The sequence below is a fragment of the Mustela nigripes genome, chromosome 9 (assembly GCF_022355385.1).
Source record: "Mustela nigripes isolate SB6536 chromosome 9, MUSNIG.SB6536, whole genome shotgun sequence".
In the NCBI taxonomy this organism is placed as follows: Eukaryota; Metazoa; Chordata; class Mammalia; order Carnivora; family Mustelidae; genus Mustela; species Mustela nigripes.
In genome coordinates this window covers 5,064,267-5,083,749 of record NC_081565.1, presented here as the reverse complement: position 1 = coordinate 5,083,749, position 19,483 = coordinate 5,064,267, and the positions used below count along the sequence as shown (strand labels likewise).

At 62.3% G+C, this 19,483-nt stretch overlaps 1 protein-coding gene across 2 annotated transcripts in view; it reads right to left on the bottom strand.

Moving 5' to 3' along the window:
- The window catches only part of FIBCD1 (fibrinogen C domain containing 1), a 30,040-nt gene extending 11,090 nt beyond the window's left edge, over positions 1-18,950 (bottom strand). Inside the window, exons 1-5 of one of the 2 annotated variants that reach the window (XM_059412171.1) lie at positions 18,858-18,950; positions 10,586-10,660; positions 9,539-10,018; positions 5,529-5,688; positions 5,022-5,158 (exon numbers count right to left, since the gene is read on the bottom strand). In XM_059412171.1, the coding sequence (XP_059268154.1) occupies positions 5,022-5,158; positions 5,529-5,688; positions 9,539-10,018; positions 10,586-10,660; positions 18,858-18,929 (924 nt within the window). In that variant the 5' untranslated portion in view covers positions 18,930-18,950. The remainder of the gene's footprint in view (positions 1-5,021; positions 5,159-5,528; positions 5,689-9,538; positions 10,019-10,585; positions 10,661-18,857) is intronic. The other variant, XM_059412172.1, reaches the window with a different exon arrangement.
- Positions 18,951-19,483: the final 533 nt, after the last annotated feature.

The following is a 19,483-nucleotide window of genomic DNA, read 5'->3' as shown; positions in this document are numbered from 1 at the left end:
CGAATGAGGAAATCTGCTTCTGTTTTGACGAGACTTGCCTTTAAACACCGGGCCTGTGAGGATCCTGCAGAAGGGAACCGGGTTCCTCTGTTCGCGGGAGTCCCGAGGCTCAGCCTGGATGCCGGCTCCCCGGCGCCCCGCTCACCGGGGAAGAGCCCGCGGAGGCTTCTGACTCTCCCCCCACATGAACGGGGCTCAGTGAGGTGAACTGTCCTTGCTAAGTGTCGGTGGTCACGTGTGTGACGAGGGGCAGCAGCTGGACAGGAAACCGCTTGGTCACACCTGTACCGAGAAGGCCCATGGTGGCCGGGCCCCAGTGGGCAGAGGCTTTCCAAAGGAGGCCCCTCACCCCGAGTCACAGGTCGGCAGGACGGGGTCCTTCCTTCCTGCCTCCCTCCTCCTTTTCTGGGGCCGGGGTGAGTGCCTGTGTCAAGTTCAGGAGTGACCTTGACAATCGGCGCGACCCCGTGTGGCCCGGATCGCTGTGGGCTTTGGGGCCTGTGGAGAGAAGGTCGCGATGCAGCCGAGGCCGGTGGCCACATCAGCCAAAAGGCCACCTTGTGTGTGTGCCCACCGGCCTCGGGGGCCTCCCCACCCAAGGAACCACACGTGGCCTCTTTCCCACCCGGCAGTTCCTGCTCACCACAGCCACAGTCCAGGGCCCACAGAATTCACACGCCCCAAACTACTCCCCCACAGCCGCCGCGCCCTTCGCCCCGAGTCTCTGGGCCACTCCCCACTTGGGGAAGCCCGGTCAGCCCTCGGAACGTGCCCGCAGCCGCACACGACCCAGCCCCTGGCCGCCTCCCTCCTCTGGCCCCTGCCCCCTCGAGCTCCGAACACCAGCAGACAGAGCCCACACGGGCCCAGACCCAATGCTACCCTGTCCCCGCAGACCTCTGCCTGGCTGTTCCCTTTGCTTGGAACCCTGGTCTCGCCTCGTCCCCCGGTGCTAGGACCTCCCTGTCCAGAATCTCCAGAATCTTCCCTGTGCTGCCCCAGGCTGGGTTAGGGGCTCTCCTCTGGGGTCCGCCGCCCCCACCCCAGCCCTACAGCCCTCACACAGGTAAGCTCATCCACCAGCTCCCCACCAGGCCAGGAGCTTTGCTCTTGGCTCCCCCAGCCTGCGGTTGGCGCTCGGTGGTTGAAGGGTTCAGGGTCCCCGTGTGACGGCCGGCTGCACAGACACGCGCGAGGGCCTGTGGTCTTTAAGCCATGAAGCACCTGCAGATGCTCAGCCTTGCCCGGTCCGGCCTCACCGGGAAGCAGGCCCTGGCTGCCGCGTCCAGCCCCAGATGCCCTGGCCGCCAGGGAGAGCCACCCGGCGTCGGCACGCGGGGCCTGGCAGCTCAGACACTGGGCCTAACGAGGATGGATGGTACCAGGGTTCGGAGAGGCAGCCGCGGGCTCCTTCCCAAACAACAATTGAGTTTCTGAGAGATTCCGTGTGGCAGGGAGGTGATCCTGACAGATGCCCAGAGGTATCTGGGCAAAGATTGCTTTTGACGGAAGCCCAAATGGATATTAACGTCTATCGGCCTCGCAAACACTTCTCAGCCAAGAGCAGCCTTCCTTCCACGGCCCCTGATCCAGGTGTCTGAGCGGGAGGGCAGGGGGGTGGGGGGTCCGCTGTTCCTCATCGGCTCCCCAGTAATGGGCCCTGAAGCCCAGGCCCTGGGTATTACCCGCCTCCCGGCCCAGATCCTCATCCACTTCCGGGGAGACGGGCTTCGGGAGATGCGAAGCCTGGGCTTGCACCTGGGTCTTTCATTAAGCCTGTCCTAACCCTTAACTCTGATTTCTGGGCTTTGGCTCCTACGTAGGTGCGGCTCTGCCTGCTGAGGGGCTCCCAGAGGCAGACGCCATAACTCAGATGTTCTGAGTTAGGAAAACAAAAGAGCTTTTGGGCCCCAGACCGGGCGCAGTACACTTAAGTGCTCTCCTCTGGAGCTTGAAGACATGTCTGCACGTTTGTCTGTCCCTGGGCCTTTGGGGGATTCTCAGCTGCCGACTCTGCCCTACAAATGCACTCGCCACCCCCCCACCGCCCACCTGCCTCACTCTGGCCTCCCCTGTCTCTGCCCCCACCCCCCCACCCCCGCTCAGGAGGCCAACCCCTCTCAAAACCGATGCTGGCTGCCCACACCTCCATATCCCACCACGCCTTCCCCCGGAGAAACTTCCCTCTGCCCTCTGCCTGGCCATCCGCGCACCAGAAATCGTTACCACGCTCCTTGGTGAGAAATGGAGGGGTAATGCCAACCTCTCCTCATGCCCCAAGTGCCAAGGGCAGAGACCCGGGGGGGCTGCCTAGGCTCCAGCCGACCCGATACCCTGCTTCAGGCCCCCATGACTGTCCCCTGCACGATGGTCAGTGACCTCCTGGCAAAAAGCTCAGCAAAAGGGGTCAAGCACGTCCTGGTCCCGTTGGACGGCCGGGGCCTTGCACATGGCGTGGCTCATCATCCTAAATAGTGATCGCGCCACCCATGGGCCTATGCCAAATGCCCCACAAGCATTTGCCGGAAGCCTTGGTCAACCTGACCGTCTTTCCCCATCTTCTGAGATTTGGGGAGGGTCGCAGGCCTGTGGCCCAGGCCCCATCCATCAGCACAGCCCCTGGCCCAACGGCTGGGGAAGCAGAGGCGAGGACACAGGGATCTCTTTCAAACAACCTCAGACTGCACCCCGCGCCAGCACCCATCTTGGGGGTGCCTGTGCCGAGGGGTAGCTGTGCCCCGGGGGGCCCCAATGCCAGCAGCCCGGGGGCAGTGGGGTTCCCACCTTGTCACCCATGGCCAGATCTGGGGGGCTCCGTTCCTGGGGGCATGGCCCTGAGCTGGTTTCTCGGGCCTCCCAGCCTCCCTCCAGGATGTTTCCTTTTCTGCTTAAATCAGAGATTTTCTGTTGCTTGCAGTTAAAATCTCACAGTGAGGCAAGTGGGTATCCCCATTTACAGCTGAGGAAACTGAGGCTCAGAGGAATTAAGTAACTTCCCCAAGATCAAACAGCAGGACTGGGAGCTACCCCGACATCTGTCTGTGGATATTGGAGCCCAAGCTCCCCACTGCATTGGCAAAACCTCGATCACAGGCCTGTCCGCAGCGTGAGCCAGCGGCCTCCTCCTGTCCCCTCTCCCCGCTCTGCTCTAGGATGCACCGTTAGGTTACAGATCCTGAAGCCACCTTAAGCCATCTTCCTCTCTCCGGCACCCTCAGAAGCTCCCCAGTGCCCACCGCAACCCCACAGCCTGGGACACTGACGTTGGTCTCTGGTCTCACTTCTTCACGCGCCATCCACCCCAGATCGCTCCGTTCCCTGAAGAGCCTGTGTGCTTCCTGCGTCCCAGACCCTGGTTAGGTTGGTCCCTCTGCCTGGGGTACCTTCTCTGTCCTGCCCCCTTACTGCTCTCACCCACTTCTTACAGCTTATCTGCAAAGCCCCCCTTGTGCAGGAAGCTGGCACAGAGCCTCCCCTACCTCTGCTTACCGTGACCTCTTCCACCCAAAAACCTCACAGACTCCAAGTTCTCCAGGAGGACTGCAGTAGGGACTTCCCCATCTCTGTGCATCCCTGGGACACAGTAGGTGCTCAAGATTGTTTGCCCATTTATGAAACCAAATGTGAAGCCAGGAACCCTTAAAATGTCGGTTGTACGAGCCCCGCTTTCCATGTCACTGGGCATCCCAACCATGGCCAACTTGGGGAGGCTGAGCAGCTTTCAGGGTGGAGGCAGATGTCCAGGGACAGTGGTACAGGTTGTTCACTGCTCCGGGGCACCCGGCCCACATTTATTCTCCTCACCAAGCCCAGTGTCCCAGGGGAGCCAAAAGGAAAGGACAGGCATTTTTAATTCACACGAAGTCACTCAAGAGCCAGTGGCAGCCCTGCTGAAGCCTGGCTCCAGGGCTGAGCTTCAGGTGAGGGTTGGAAGGCCACTGATTCGAGAGGGAGGGACAGCAAGCTCACTTCATCTCCCAGCTCTAGAATGGGGGTCAGCAAACCACAGCCCACAGAAGGGCTCCTGCCCACTGCCTGTTTTTTAAATGGCTTGTGAGCCAAGAATGGTCGGGAACGTTTTTAAAGTTTTTTTTAAAAAGAAAAAGAAAAAAATATTTAAAAATATCTTTGTGATAATATTTGAAGAATGCACAAACATTTTATGAAATTCCCATTTCGGCGTTCACGCATGTTACTAAAATGCTGCCAGGCCCATGCGTTTCCCTTGGCCGGTGGCTCCGGCATCCGCACGAAGGCAGAAGCCAGCCGTCGCCCCAGAGGCTGTGGGAGGCGACGCACGCAGACCCCACTCCCAGAAGGGGCTTCCCCACTAGCAGACCCAGAGACTCCCCGTTGCCCCACCCCCTTCTCCCAGCTCAGGGGAGATATCAGGGTCGCCCACGGGCACCCCACCCCGCCCTCCCATGGCCGTGGGGACATTTCGTTGTCCCTACTTCTCACCCAGGCAGTAAGTCACACCAGCTCCTTGCCGGGAAGCCCCTGGGATCTCTGCTCCCCGTAGGTGCCTCCCTCCTTTCCTCCTTCGATCGCCTGCACACGGGCCATATATCGGACAACCTGAAGGACAGCGTCTACACAAGCTGGCCCTTGAGCTCCGGACAGCAAGAGGCTCCTGGTGCCGCGTTCCATGCCAAAGCCCATCCCCGACTTGCTCAGTGCTCAAGGGGAACCCCTGTGTTCCCGGAGACTCGAGGCTCGGGGAGCAGGAGGGGGCTCCGTGGGCAGGAGACGGGATCTAACATCTGCTCCCATGGGGGCCCAAGTTTCCACCCACAGCCTCTGCCTGCCCTGTGCCGCTTTCTGGAGGTGTGGGGTTCTTGGGGGTGAGATGAGGGGCAGGCTTGTGGGGGCCGGCGGCAAGCCTGGCCAGAGGCAGAAGGCTGGGTGAGGGGCCGCTCAGAGCACCCCAGTTCGCGGACGCCACCCTGTGGGTCAGCCCGGCCCACCTGGACCTCTGCAGGGCCCAGAGGAAGCGGACTGTGCCCCCCGGGGACACTCACCGTCCAGCCGCCGCCGTCGGTGCGCATGTCACAGTAGACCTGGAAGCCGGCTGGGTAGTGTGTGGGGAAGACCGAGTAAATGCCATCCTCCTGCTGCCCGCTCAGGAGCACGTCCAGACAGTCGCGGGGCGGAGACCCTGAGACAGGGCCTGCTGTCAGGGCTGCGCAGGGCACCTGTGTCCCCGCCCGTCCGCCTCTGTCCCTGGGTCTCCCTGGCTTGTCGGTCTGCCCTGCAGTGTCCCATGGGCTCCAAGGGACCAGCCTTGGGGGCAGACCCTGGGTGAGTGAGCCGTGCCGCCTCTCTGAAGGCCTTGCTGTCCCCATCTGGAAGATGGGCACAAGGGGCTGGGAAAGGACTCAACAGAAGGGTGCAGGTCGGGTGCTCGGGGCTGCCCGGCAGCAGGAAGCTTTCAGCGAACAGCAGCAGTGTGTGGGCAAGGGGCGATGGGGGTACACAGCTGGGCACCCAGGTCACCCAAGAAAGGCAGCCTCCCGCACCGCACTCACCGTTGGGGCAGCCGCGGGGCCGCAATCCCCTGGCAGGTGGCCTCTGGAGGTCAGCTTTGATGCGGGGCCGGCCCACCCCTGGGTCCCTCTGCAGGCCATCTAGGACATCGCTGACCGAGTTCACCAGGTGAGCCATGTGGCCTTGACTCTCGGAGAGAAGCTGTGGGGCACAGGGGTGAGTGGAAGGGGCAGGGACTCCGGCCAGCCAGCCCCTGCCAGTATGGCCGTCCCCTCCTGTGCGCCCCGCTGGGGCCCGATCTGAGGAGCTCAGTGTCTGTGTGTTCAGAGGACCGGGGCTCGTGTGGGAGGGGAGACAGAGGCTCCAGCAGAGAGCTGTGTCCTGCTGCACCCGGGCCCCGTCCTCCTCCGTCTCTGTGCCCCAGCCCAGGTGAGAGGACTAGAGAAGGTTCTACCGTGCAGGGGGAGGCGGCACCAGGCAAAGCTGGGTTCAATCCCAACCTGCCCATTTACCAGGTACACGTCAGGGGGGCGGTGAGTGATGTCACCAAGCCTCAAGGCTGGGCTGCCAGGGCTCCCTGTTGCAACCGCCACGGAGCCCAGTGACAGGGTGGGGACCCCAGGAGAGCACAAAGGACTTGGCCCACATTGTTACTCGGATGCAGATTACAAAACACCCTCGCCCGCAACACTCTCTCCTGATGCCCAGCGAGGCTGCGAAGGCAGGGGTGGCAGTGCTGCGTGCAAACTGGGGGCCCTGGGATACCCCTCCCCCCACTTAGCCCCCATCCCCACTCCACATTCATGAGCCACGGCTCCGATGTCCACCACCTCACCTCTCCCCCACCGTATTGCCGGGAGGGAGGGCTTGGCTCGCTGTCCCCTTGGTACAGATAAGAAAACTGAGGCCCAGAAGGACAAATCCCTAAGGGAGAACGACCTCGGGCTGCTTCCCCAGGGCTGACCAGCAGGAAAGGAACCTGGGGGTGGGGGCCGTACAAGTGGGGGGCGGTGGTCTGGCCCCAAACTCTGGTGTCAGTTCGGGGTTTTGACTCCGCCCCTCCTCCATTCACGGGGCCAGTGACCCTGGAGGAGTCACGGAACCCCCTTTCTGAACCAGCGTAATGGCACCTGTCTCTGAAGGGGGGTGGGGGGCGTTCATGGGAGCACATGTTCAGAGCACGAGGGCTCAGTCTGGGTTCCCTGTGTCATTCCGACCACTCGGCTGGGTCTGGGGGTTCGTAGCCAGCGTCGCACTGTCCGCCTCCCCCCATCCTGAGGGGCCTCTGGGCTGTGCCTGCTGCCTGAATGGTTTGAAGTCACCTCCCCCACCCCACAATCTGGGAGGCTGCGGGACCATGAGGGGGGAGGCGGGGGGAGACGCGGAACCTGCTGGGGCTTCACACCCCAAACCTGTCACTTGCCAGATAATAGCTCGTTCGAGGAAGGAAAACAGAAATACACAGTGCCAGCAGCTTACAAAATATGATTCTTGGCTTGTCCAGAAGCAAGGGCCCGGCAAAAGCCTTTAGTTTCCCTGTCAGCTTTGCCTCTGCAGGGAGGGCTGAGGCCCAGGGCGGTGGGTGGGGGAGGGCACAGGGGTGGGCAGAGGGGCCACGGGGGCAAGGCGGTGGACCCCTCCCTGGGCCATCAGAGCAGCGTCCCCTAGACAGGCCCCCTCGGGGGAGCCCCGTGGACCACATGGGTGCAGGCAGCCCCCAGAGTGGGGGCAGAGGGCAGCGGGCACCTGCTGGGTGTGGGCGGCAGAGATCACCGGGGCTCGTTGGCTGCGTCTCCAGGGTCCGGCCCATCCTTCTGCCACGAGCAGACACACTCGAGAAACCCAGGCACAGCCCGCTCTTGCTGGCGGGCAGGGGAGACCTCAGTTTAAACCAGCAAATGATTAAAGTTGAAATGTACACATAAACATGCTCCGAATTAATAGGGAGAGTCAGTCCCCGCTCGCCGAGCTGCGCGCGCGTTAAAGAGGACTGGCAGCCGTTAGCGGCCGTGAAGTCCAGGCTGCTTCTGTTTCTTGCTCGGGGTCCTGGGCTTCCGCAGGGCACTCGGCCACTCTGAGCCTCCGTCTGCCCCTCCGTAGAATGGGCACCTCCTGGGGCCATGGTGCTGCTACACAGCGTCTAATAACCCCCAGGGGTTCCTATCATTACTCCCTCCTGCAAAAGAGATTTTTCCATGGTGGCTCCCCACTGGCCAAAACTTTAGTTTACAAATGATTTTATTTCCATCATAACGAAAGAAAGGCCCATCTCTGTGTGTGCCAGATGCCAGCTGAGCCCAGCCCAGCCAGGAGCTCCCACATCCTCGTGGGTATGGACTACACGGTCCCCATTTTGCAGGTGAGGAGACTGAGCCCAGGGAGGGTGACTGATGGGCCCAAGTCCCACAGCAGCTACCTGCTGGAGGCTGGACTGGACCCCAGCTCCTGAGCCCCAAAGGCAGAACCGCTCCCTTCCACTGCTCCCGGGCCAGGGGCCAGAGACATCTGTGCCCACAAGAGCCGCCCCGAGGCCTGTTTGCTGTGGGGCCCAGAGGTTTGCCATGAGGGTCAGGGAGATGCCTTTTAGCAAGCAGCTCTGGCACTTCTGACAGAGGGTGCCTGTGGGCAGTGCCTTGGGAAACCCAGTCTGGGCTGATCACCTGGGCGTCTGCGGAGCTTGGAGGAACCAGGAGCCACAGGGCCATTAGCTCTGCAAGACATGTGGTCTCTGAAATCGCCCTGAGTCTGTGGGAAATGAGTCAAATTAAACATTCTTTTGAGAAGTAAATACATTAGGGGAGCCAAGGCACTACCGGATCCCCCAAAAGCTATCAGTCTTGTAGGAATAGCTCTAGGCCTCTGCGTAGGTGGGTAGGTGGGAGACCCTGAGGTCTCTCCCTGAGAATCCCCACCCCTGCACTAAGGGCCTGGATGGCCAGGGGCTGAACCATGTGGAGAGCAGGACGGGGGGGGCGCAGGTCACCCAGAGAATCTGGAGGTGTCCCCAAGCCCTGCTGATAGAGGGAGTGGTTGACCACCCCTCCCCGGGAGAGGGAAGTGCCTTCCGATCAGTCACCCAGACAGGAGGACGAGGGCTATAATTTCTCCAGCTGCAGCCTTCCGAGGAGGGAAAAGACCCACTGCTCATGAGCTGCTGGGTGACCGAGTGCCTGGTCATCGCCAGTGTCCGGAAGGAGCTGGAATCAATGGCAGGGTGTTCCCCAGGACCTGAGTCACTGGGAAGACAGGGTACGAAGCCAGAGGCTGGGCAGGGCGCTGGAAGGCCAGATGTCAGAGGCCACTGGACCCTGTCTCTTGGCCATTGTCTCTTTCTGGGCCTCAGTTGTCTCTTCTGGAAAATGGTGAAAAACCAAATCCCTGATCATGTGTTGGGGGCGGGGGTTCTTGCTGGTGCTCCAGGAGGGGCTAACATTGCAAACTCTTCCCAGATCTACCAGGTGCTTGCTAGGACCTGCCTTGGCTCAGGGGAGGGAAGGGGATCAGGGGAGTTGGGGCAGAGGTGTTTCAGGGCGGCCTAAGGGTCTGGTTGAGCTCTCTCAGCTGGTTTGTCCTTCCCTAGAAAGCTGGGAGCACCGAATGGCAGAGAAAGGGGGAGAGAGCTGGGAAGGGGTACGGCTCTTTCTGGACATGTGGCACAGCTGGGGAGAGGGTCTGCCCCTGACCTGCCGCGTGACCGTGAACCTCAAGTCACCACTAATGGAGGCCAGGTCTGGCCTCACCTGTACAGATGCATCTGGGAAGCCTCTGGAGCCCTGGACTTGGCCTGACTGTGGGGTGCCATGCGGTGTCCCACAAATACCCAGGATCCCCAGGATAGTCGGCAGGAAATGGTATCCCTTTCTGGGTGGCCTTGGATGAGACTCGCTTCTCTGAGGCTCACTTGCTCAAAGGTAGATGGGAAGAGCAACATTCCCCAGTCCTAGGACCCTTGGGGACTAAGAGATGCCGTGGCCATCAGGTGCCCAGCACTGGGCCGGACCTGCTGGTGGCAACCCCAGCCCCCACCAAGACCCCAGGCGCAGCCCCTCACCTGGATGAGGCGGCCCTGCTCGCTCTGCAGGGCGCTGAGCCCCTGGCCCAGGGTGCCGAGGCCCTTCCGCAGCCCGGTGCACTCCGCCTGCAGCTCCGAGGCCCGGGCCAGCAGCCGGGGCAGCTGGTCCGCCAGGGTGTCCAGCAGCTCCCGCTCCTGCTCGCCGGCCAGCTTCGGCTCCTCCCGGTGCTCGGCCAGCGCCTGCAGCACGGACGCCTGGGCGCCCTCCAGGCGGGCGAAGCCGTCGGTGAGGTCGGGGCAGCGCGGGTCGATGAGGATGCTGAGACGCGAGCTATCGGCCCTCTCCACGGTGACCAGGGCACTGTTGGCACCTGCCGGCCCGGTGCTGACGACGGGCGGGGGTGCCGTGCCTGGCGCGTGGGTGTGGTTCAGGAAGAGCACAGCGCCGGTGACGGCCACGGCCAGCAGCACCGCCAGGGAGAGCAGCACCGTGCACAGCACGTAGCCGCAGCTGGGCCACTGTGGGCGGGCCCCGCACACATAGACACAGAGACAGACAGACAGACGGACAGGAGAGAGAAGGGGCGGCATCAGGGGCGGAAAGGGGCTTCTAGCTCTGCCTGGGGAGGGGGGTCCAGGCAGCCTCAGGACGGGGCCTCTGGCCTTTGGGAGGCCTGGGCGAGACTCAGAGGGCCCTCTTCATGGGGACAAGGGCAAGGGAGTCCTACAGAGAAGCAGAGATGAGAGACAGAAGCCCAGCGGGGAGTCAGAGAGCCCAGGACCAATGATACAGCAAGTGCAAGGGAGTGAGAGATGCAGGCAGCTGGAGATGGAGAGGACGAAAAGAGAAACTGAGGCAGAAAGGCAGGGAGACCTTTGGAGGGCCGACCGCCCTCCCCTCACTGCCCCTGCCCTGATCCACGTGGCCTGCACGAGGCAGGCACACCTCCCCCATGCAGCCCTCCTGGGTGGGTCACGGCTGCAGGTGAGGGCTCCCACAGCCTCGGGCCCCCGCGCTGCCACTTCCAAGGGTGGGGGGTGACCTTGGGTGAGGGACCTCACCTCACTGAGCCTCGGTGTTCTCACCTGTAAAATGGAGGCAATAACGGCGCGCCCTGCCCCACACGTGGGTGCCCGCCGCGCAGACTCAGGAAGAGAGAGCTGTAACGGTGACAGCAACCACGCTCAGAATTGTCACACTGTCATAGCAGAATGAGCACCCGTCACTAAGTTTTCCACCTGCAGCACCCAGAACCCAAGTCCCGAAGCCTGGGCAGGCCTGCGAGGCTGCCAGGCATGAGTCCCCGGGGCGCAGGGGGCCGCCCAGCCCCTCCTCTCCTCTTTCCTCCCCTCTCCGCAGAGCAGGCTAATGCCAGGCACCCTGGAAAAAGGTGCCTCCCTCCCTTGAAGGAGGTGGGGGCTGGGCCGCCGGGCAGCTGTGCCCCCCAGAGCAAGAAAAGGGGGGGGAGGTAAAAACTGAGTTCCTTGGGGTCTACCCGCTAGAACCAGGGGGGGCAGCTTATCCTTAAAGGAGGCGCACCCCGTGCTCGCTGTACCAGATTGTTCACAGCCCCGAGGGAGCCCGCAGCGCGGCCACAGAGCGGGTGCCACGTGGGGGACAGGAGGCCCAGGAGAGCCCAGGGCCTGCCCAGAGTCGCATAGCAGACGAGACATGAGCTCCGACTCGACCCCCAGCCCCCTGCCTCCTCTCGGGGCCAAGCCCCTTCTCCAGCTGGCTTTCCCCCACATTTACAACTTTAGGAACCGGAGATGCGTCTTGGCAGGAGTCGGTACAGGACGCATTTGGAGCCGCGCCTGGCCCGCTGTGCGTGTGCGGTAAATATTAGCAGCTTTTACTACGGTGATAGATGCGCACAGAGCACCCGGAGGTGTTTGTTCTTTGTTTTCCACCCAAAGTGTTACTTCTGTATGTCAGCGATGCTGGGAGGCACCTTCCCATATTTCCACATTGTAACGTCTCCGACGGTGGGGGCTCCTACAGCTGAAATCAACCCCTGCTTTCCCAGCGACACATGGAATAGTGTATCCTCTTACACAACGCCGCTTACTACGAGAGAGCACCATCGAGCAAGCAGCCTGTTCTGCACAAGTTCAGATTCTACAAGTAAGTCCTCAGTCTCCTAATTGGCATCAGAGGAAGGTGGGGCCGGGGCCGAGTTGCAGGACAGAAGCCCCCCTCCTCCAGGAAGGGGGCCGTGCTGCTGGCGAGATGAGGGAGAGACGTCCTTAGCCGGGCCCTGCAGGGATGATGCCCCAGGACTCAGCGCTTCGCCCTCCTCTCTCCACACCCTCCCCAGGCGGCCCATCCATCCCAGGTTCCACACATCTCCAAGGTTTGCTCCTGCCAGACCTGGACACGTGAGCTCCCCACATCAGCTCCGCACCGGCTGCTCCCTGAGCCTGAGGCATCTGCTGTCCCTGCTCCCCTTCCTAATTCCCTCTCTTCCTTCAGGGCCCAGCTAGATGCCACCTCTTCCAGGAAGGCTTCCAAGACTGTCTCCCCAGCCCTCCCCGCCCCAAGCTAGTTATGGAGAGGCTCCTACCCCATGTTCCCACGACCCTCGCTCCCCCCTCCCCCGTGGTGACACTCATCCAGACACAAGACCGTCATTCTCTTTGACTTCATTCGCCTACTTGCTCAGACACCCATTCCACGTTCACTGGATGTCCCCTGGAGCCTGGCTCCAGGCCAGTCCCTGAGGATTGGGGTGGCAGTTGTCCTAGCCCTGCCCTGGGGGAGCCCATGTCCCCTGGATGGCGATTCTCCGCCTGTGTGGGGCGTGGATCGCTTTGGGAACCTCTAAAATGTGTGCACACAAGGACGGCTCAGTTGGCAAGCCCCAAGCCCGGGAGACTTACCCTGGGCCACGGGAGCCCCCAAGGGCAGGGCCGCTTGCCTGGCACGGAGCAGCTGCTTGTTGGATGGATGGAAGGAAAGCAGATGGACCGGGTCACTTCCCGGTGACTGCGCTCACACGGAGGGGCAGGGCAAAGCTCTTCCGACAACCGTGTGCGGCAGGGCAAAGACTCATGACCTCCGCGCTGAGCCCTGGACCCCCGACGCAAGGCCACCTCTAACCCCGCACCCCCTCCGATGGCCTCGCCCAGAATGAAGGCAGCCTCCAGGTCTGCCCCAATTCCCCAGTCACCTGCAGGTCAGAAACTTCCAGATTATCGCCGCCATTCCTTGTCCCCAACCCCGAAACCTCTGAACGACCCCTGGCTCCAGTTAGATTCACTTGGCAGATGGGAAAACTGAAGCTCGGAGAGCCGGAGACCCCTTCCCAAGGTCACACGGGAGGCACACGGGAGGGCCAGCCGGGGCCCGTGGCCGGAATCTGCTTGCCTCCCACCACGTTCTTCCCTCTGTCTGGAGCGTGAGTGGGGCTTGCGAGACAAAGCTCTGTGTCAGCAAGTAAGTCCCTGTCAGGCCCCTCCCGGAGCCCGGGAGACACCTTGCCCCGAGCAGCTCTGAGCGCCGTCCTCCAACTGAAGAACATTAAAGTCCCCAGCTGGCAAGCCAGAGCGGCCAGCCCCGTCCCCCCGCGTCTCCAGGACCCTCACCCTCTCGGGAGCCTGCTTCCACCCAAGCTCCAGGTCCCTGGAGGGAAGGCAGAGGGTGGCTGGGAGGGAGAGGCTTGAGAAAGCTGCAGGGGGTCCCCTGAGGGGCTGGGGATGATGGAGTTGGATGGAAACAGGCCACTCAGCAGAGGAGAATTAGTCTTCTGAGATCACCTTAAGCATGAAGTCCTGCTCACTTTTACAGGCTGCTGTTTACGTGTCTGGCAAAGGAATCTGCCTGAGATAATAAGGGGTGGCCTCTGGGGGGCGGGCAGCCCCAACCATGCCGCGGGGCTGGAGCTCATTAATGAGCCCCGGGCCGGCGTGGCTGAGCAGGGCGCACGCCCTGGGGTCCGCAGGACGCCACAAAAGTGCGCGGGGCAAGGAGTGGGGACTCTGGGAAGCTGTCCCAGGCAGTGGGCACACGTGGAGCTAGGAGCCCCGGGTTCGAGGTCCACTCTGCCCTTAACTGCTTGTGTGAACCCCCAGCTAGAGGGACGTGCCCTCATCTCCTGTGTGACCCCCCCAGTGCCGGCCCAGGGCTGGTGGCTTCTCAGGAAGCCCAGACCAGGGGAGGACCAGACGGGGGGCTCGTGCCCGGGGACGCAGGAGGGAGGAAGCCACAAAGATGCCCCAGGGAAGGGGGAGGGGCTTTCCAGGCCGCCTCTCTGTGTCCCCGGCCTCAGAGGGGCCCCTGGGGTCCTGCGGGGGACAGGAGCACTCAGGAGGGAGGGACGCACCACACTGATGCTTTGTTAGCCAAACAGGCCAGCCTGGCCTGCTCCTTCCTTGTCTGCTAGGCGAGCCTGGGAGGCAGTAGCCTGGGGCGGACGGGATTCTACTCCTTATAGCACAGCAGGAAGAAGAAAGCGTCCCTCTAGGGGGAGGCCAGGCAAAGTCAGATCCAAATGCAAGCGGCTCCGAGCCCCCCCCCCCTCCGTCTCGTAGGAGCACCCCATCCGGAGGCATCATGACAGAACAGCCTGGTGAGGCTGTGGGCTGGGAAGACCAGGGGTGGGTGATGGATGGGCAGGGGCGCGGCAGGGAGGGGCTCTCAGGGGCGGAGCTGCAGGGGGCGGCCCGGAGCCCCTGGGGGCGTCCTCCCCACCTCCAGCCTGGAGCCCACATCTCCCCCTCCCACTGGCTAACTCGGAGCTCCTGGTTCTGGCCGGACTCAGGGTGGGGGGTCCCAGAGATCTCCTAAAGTGAGGGGCTGGTTGTTCGGCTCAAAATTCTGGGGTCCCAAAGACAGGAAGAGGACCTACTAGCTTGTTCTATGAGCGCCGAGGAGAACCCCCTGTCCTGCTAGGCTCTCTCCAGGGCATCCCACCCTGAGGGGCATTGAAGCCTCGGGCCACAGGGAAGGTCCTGGGGGAGTGGCTGAAGGGGACAAAGGGACAGGACCTGGAGAGCTGCCCAAGTCCACCTGGGGGCTCCAAGCTCCCCACGCTCTGGCACTCATCAGGAAGCACGCAGCTCTGGGTCTATTTTGGGGGGCGGGTCTCCATGTTTCTTGGGAGGGTCTTTCTTCCTGCCCGCCCACAGCTCCTGGCCTCCTGGATGTGCCCCCAGCCCGCCAGCACCACACCAGGTTCTGTCCATCCCCTGACCCGAGCCCCCCGGAGAGTCCCACCTGGGGACGACACCAACACCACCACCTCCCCCAAAAGCCGGAGCGTTGCTGAGCTCCCCCTTTTTCCCCCCACCGACACCCAGCCAGCCTCCCGGCTCTGTCCCCGTGCCCCCAGGCCTGCCCTGGTCTAAGCCCCCTCGCCTGCCTCTAAATTACTGTGACCATCTCCCCACCGGCCTCCTGGCCACCTCCCAGCCCCACCAACTCATGCCCCATGAAGCCGCAAAGGACCCCTCCCGAAGGCCCCGCTGAGACCCCTCTAGAGCGACGGAGGCCTCCTGCCCTCCAGAGCAGGTTCCACTGGGCCCCTCAGGTGGGGGCCCCTGCAGGCTCCACCCCCCCACACACACCCTGTTCTTCCCACCTGCCTGGCTCCTTCCCTGTCCCCCAGCACACTTCGGTCTCCCTCCCGGACGGATCTGACAAATACCGTCCAGCTTCAACCTCACCTCCTCCGGGAAGCCGTCCCTCCGCACTCCCACCCTGCCGTATGTCCCAGCCACCCCGCCAGACTGGATAGCGAGCTCCGTGGGGCAGGGCCAGGCCAGGAGGAGGGCACAGAAAAGTGACAGAAGGGAGTCCTTGGCCAGTCGTCCCTGGGGGTCTCTTCTCCTCTCCGCCTTTCCCAGCACCCCCCCCCAACCCGGTGACCTCCACCGGAACCCCAGGGAGCAAGAGGACAGACGCTAAATACTACCTGACTTGTGGGTTTCTTTGTCCCCCTCATGAGACTCCGAGCTCCCTGCTCCCAGGTTCCCAGCTGTGCATCCCAGCTGAGGCGGTGACTCTGAAAACAGTCCCCGGGTGAATGCAATGCAGCGGGGTTTAGGTTAGACGTCGGGAAGAACTTCCCAATGAGGATTTCGTTTTCCTTCTGCAACGTTTCGAGAAGCTTCGAAAGGACCAAGAGGCACTGCTTGGGATTGCCAAGGTTGACCTCCCTGGGGGGTGCCGTGACTCGAGGGCTGCTCAGGAACGAGCCCCCGCCCAGGAGGAGCCAGTTACAGGGTGACTTTCTGCCCCTACACTCCAGGAGAGAAGAATCATGTCTATTTCTAGATCTTTTCATCTGAGCGACTCCAAACTGGCAACTTTTCCACCATCATCTCCTGCCCCAGGGGTGAGAGAGCCCCTTCGTTCTGCAGGCAGAGAGGGGAGTAGGGAGCTTGTCCAAGGTCACCCAGAGAAAGAGGAGCTGAGTGCGGAGGGGTCAGGGGCAGAGCGGCCTGAGATGGTCCCCAGAAACAGCAACATGGGACACTTCATGGGCAGCAGGAGCCGTGAGGGTCCCGGGGAACGCCGAGGCCTGCCCACCAGGACTCTCCCCCTGGAATTACATCACACAGCTGAGCAGACCGAATGAGGGAAGGACAGCCAGCCGCTCCTGCCTTCCTCTGCCCGCCAAGGCTCCTCCAACACCTGGGAGGCCCGGGGTTCAGGTCCTGGCTCTAGCTCCTTTACGCTCAGTTTCCTCATCTGTCAAATGGGTTGATGATCCCCACTGCCAACCTCCCAGGGCAGTTACAGCTAAGAAATGAGAGGTGTAGAGAGAGAGATGAGCCCGGCTGCTGCTCCAAGTATGGCAAAGGGCCTCTGTTCTCCCAAAGGAGGTGGCCCTTCTGGTGGGAGCTGGGTGGTCAGGTCACTCTCCCTGATGGGCAGAGGGAAGTTCGGGACACTGACAGCCTGCAGAAGGGAACAGGCTGCAGTAAGGCCTGCCCTCCTCACTTGACCCTCCGAGGAGCCCTTGTGAATCCAGGAGGAAGCAGGAACCGCTGTTCTCATTTTGCAGGTGGAAAAGCCTAGACCCAGAGAGGGGGAGTAACGTCCCCAGAGTCACACAGCATGCGGATGCCAAGGCAAAACTAGGAACGAGGGAGGAGAGAAGGCCAGACCTAAGGGAGGAAGTCTAGAGGGACCCAGAACAGCAAGGCTCTCTCCTTCTACACGGAGCACAGGAAAGGCCTTGCCTCTTATTGAAGCTTCCAATGAGCCTGAGGGGGACGCAGGGGACAGCCTATCTACATGCTGGGTCACCAAAGGAGTGTGAAGGGGAGGTGGTGTTAGATATTGGCCCTGAGCCCCTAGGGCCACAAGCCCTTAGCTGCCTCTGATGCCAAAGGGGCAGACAGCTGGGCTCTGGCTGGTGGCAGCTGGAATACGTGTCCCCAGGCAGCAACAGAGGGAGGCCCTGAAGCCACAATTCAAATAGATCCCCCAGAAGCCACCTCCCCCTGAGACACAGCAGCACTGGCTGGCTCCTCACCCACAGCGCCTGGCTGAGGCTTCATGAGTTCAATTCAGCACATAGCCCTAAGCTCTCACCCCGAGCTGCGTGGAAGGGCAGGAAGGAGCCTGGGCCTCTGGGGGAGGAACTAGAGATGGGAGTCCAGAAGAAGCATGTGTCCAAAGGGGGCTCCGGGTAGAGGAGGGACCTGGGACAGGGGAACAAGGCAGTAGTTGGGCAGCACAGGCTAAATGCTACCAGGACTTTGATACATAGCCAGGGAACATCAGGGAAGACTTCCTGGAGGAGGCAGCATCTGAATAGGTTTTGAAGTACATGTAGGACTTCCCTGAGCCAAAGCAAAAGAATGTGTGTGTGTGTGTGCACACACGTGTGTGCACACACATTGGGGATGTTGGTAGAGCCAACAAGATGACACTGCAAAGGTCTAGAAAGGGGCAGCCTAGTGTAGTAGGCCTGGGGCTTGACAAATGACAAGCAGTCAGTCCCGGGAAGGGGGCTAGTGGGAAAGGAGAATGGGTACAGTGCTAAGAGAGTAAAAAGGGAAAACAAAGGAACAGACCACCTGGGAGGCGCTGGGAGCTGCTGGGCTCAGACCTGGGTTCGAATCCTTACTCGCCTGCAACACGCTGTGTGACTCTGAGCACATGCCTCAACCTCTCTGAGTCCCATCACCCTGGGATGTGGGACTGTGCATCCCTGCCGAGCCCCCAGGCTGCTGCAGGAAGGGAGGTTCTGCTGATAGTTGGGAAGGAGCTTTGCACCCTGTAGAGGGCTGGGCCCCCACACCGCGGCACTGTCCCTCCAGACAGAATGAGAGTGGCAGCCCTGTAGAGCGCGAGGGCCCATCAAGGCGCATCCCTGCCACCCCCCCTCCTGTCACTGCAAACACAAACAGCTCTTTCCCCAATGACATCTGTCTGGGAGAAATTTGAAATTTAAAACGGGCAGTCCCATTATTTGCTCTCCTTGGTGAGCGGGCCTCCTCGTCTTGCCTGCCTGCCCCAGTCCCTTGGCAGCGCGGCCTGGGGCAGCCCCAGGGCTGTCCCTCCACTCCACTTCGCATCTCCAGCCCCTCTCTGACCGGCCCTGGAGCTCTGCCCTCACCGCTCCCCTTTCCAGTGCACCGCCCTGGGCACCCTCCAAGCCCGCCCACTCCACTGCCCCAGAAGAGGCAGCAGGAAGGGTGGAATGAACATACCCAGCACCACAGACCCAGGTTCAAATCCCAGCAGAGCCTCGTGGCCTCTGGCAGGAGCCACCCTCTCTGAGACCTGCTTTTCTTGTCTTGAAGCTGGAGAATCATCATACCCAGGGCTTCTCGCATGAGACAAAAATGTATTGATCCTTTACTGTAGAGCGGGAGGGGTGGCTGTTTAAAGTGTGAGCATTGATGGGAGATGCAGGGGATGGGCACCCTGGTCCAAAAGCTGGGGTTACCCTACCAGCCACCTGGCACAGGGTGGTGCCCACAGTGGACACCTAGCAAGGGATTAAGGTGCCCATTGTAGAGGTGAGGAGACAGACACTCAGAGAGGGGTGTGATTCGTGTGCACCCACAGTTTGCTAAAGGTCTGGTCAGCCTGTGAACTAGAGGTCCCCTACTCCCTCTGCTCAGGCGGGCACGGGGAGGCTGTTGGAGGCACAAGAGGGCCCTCTGCCACAGCGCCCGGGTCCTGCAGGGGTGCTGCCCCATCCGCACCCCGAACCCCAAGTTCAAGCCTCTTCTGGAGGAGGAGGAGAGGAGGGCGCCGCCTCGCCCCAGGCCTCCCTCGCCTCGCGGGGTGCACCCCAAACTCCAGCCTTCAGCTGGACGCCCACCCCGCCGGCCGGAGCGGCCACCACCTCGCCAACCGCGCGGGCTCCGTGTCCCCACGCCCCGGACCCGCGCGTACCTGCGGCTTGTCGCGCGGCCGGTCCTCAAGTTGGGAAGCGCCGCCCATGGTCTTCCACCGGTCGTTGACCATCTTCCGGCAGGACTGGCGGGGGCGCCCGGCCGGGCGCGCCGCTGCGGAGCGCAAAGACGCCGGGGTGGGCGCGGGCTCGGGCGCGGGGCGCGTTCCGCCCTCCAGATCCCCGCCTGGAGGCCCCGCGCCGGCTGGCCCGGGCCGGCGGGCGTGCGTGTCCGGGGATGCGCGGGTGAGGACGGGGTGCGCGGGTGTGCGCGGGTGAGAGCGGGAGCGGGAGCGCGAGAGCAGCCAGCCCGCCAGCCCGCCCGCCGCTCGCGCTGCGCGCCGTCCCCGCTCCCGCGCCTCCCCCTGCGCGCTCCTCTCCCTCCTCCCTCCTCCCTCCTCGCTTCTCAATCTCCGTGTCTTTTTTGTCTCGGACTCTCTTTGCCTTTTATTGCTCCCCCCGGCCTCTCTCTCTCTCTCTCTCTCTCTCTCTCTCTCACATACACACATACACACATACACCGCGGCCAACCATAGTTCAACTTCACCTCCAAGAAAGCCCAGATAAAGGGGCAGAACCCGCCCCAGGCCCCGGGGGCCAGCCGGGAGGTGGCAAAACGCCGCGGGCA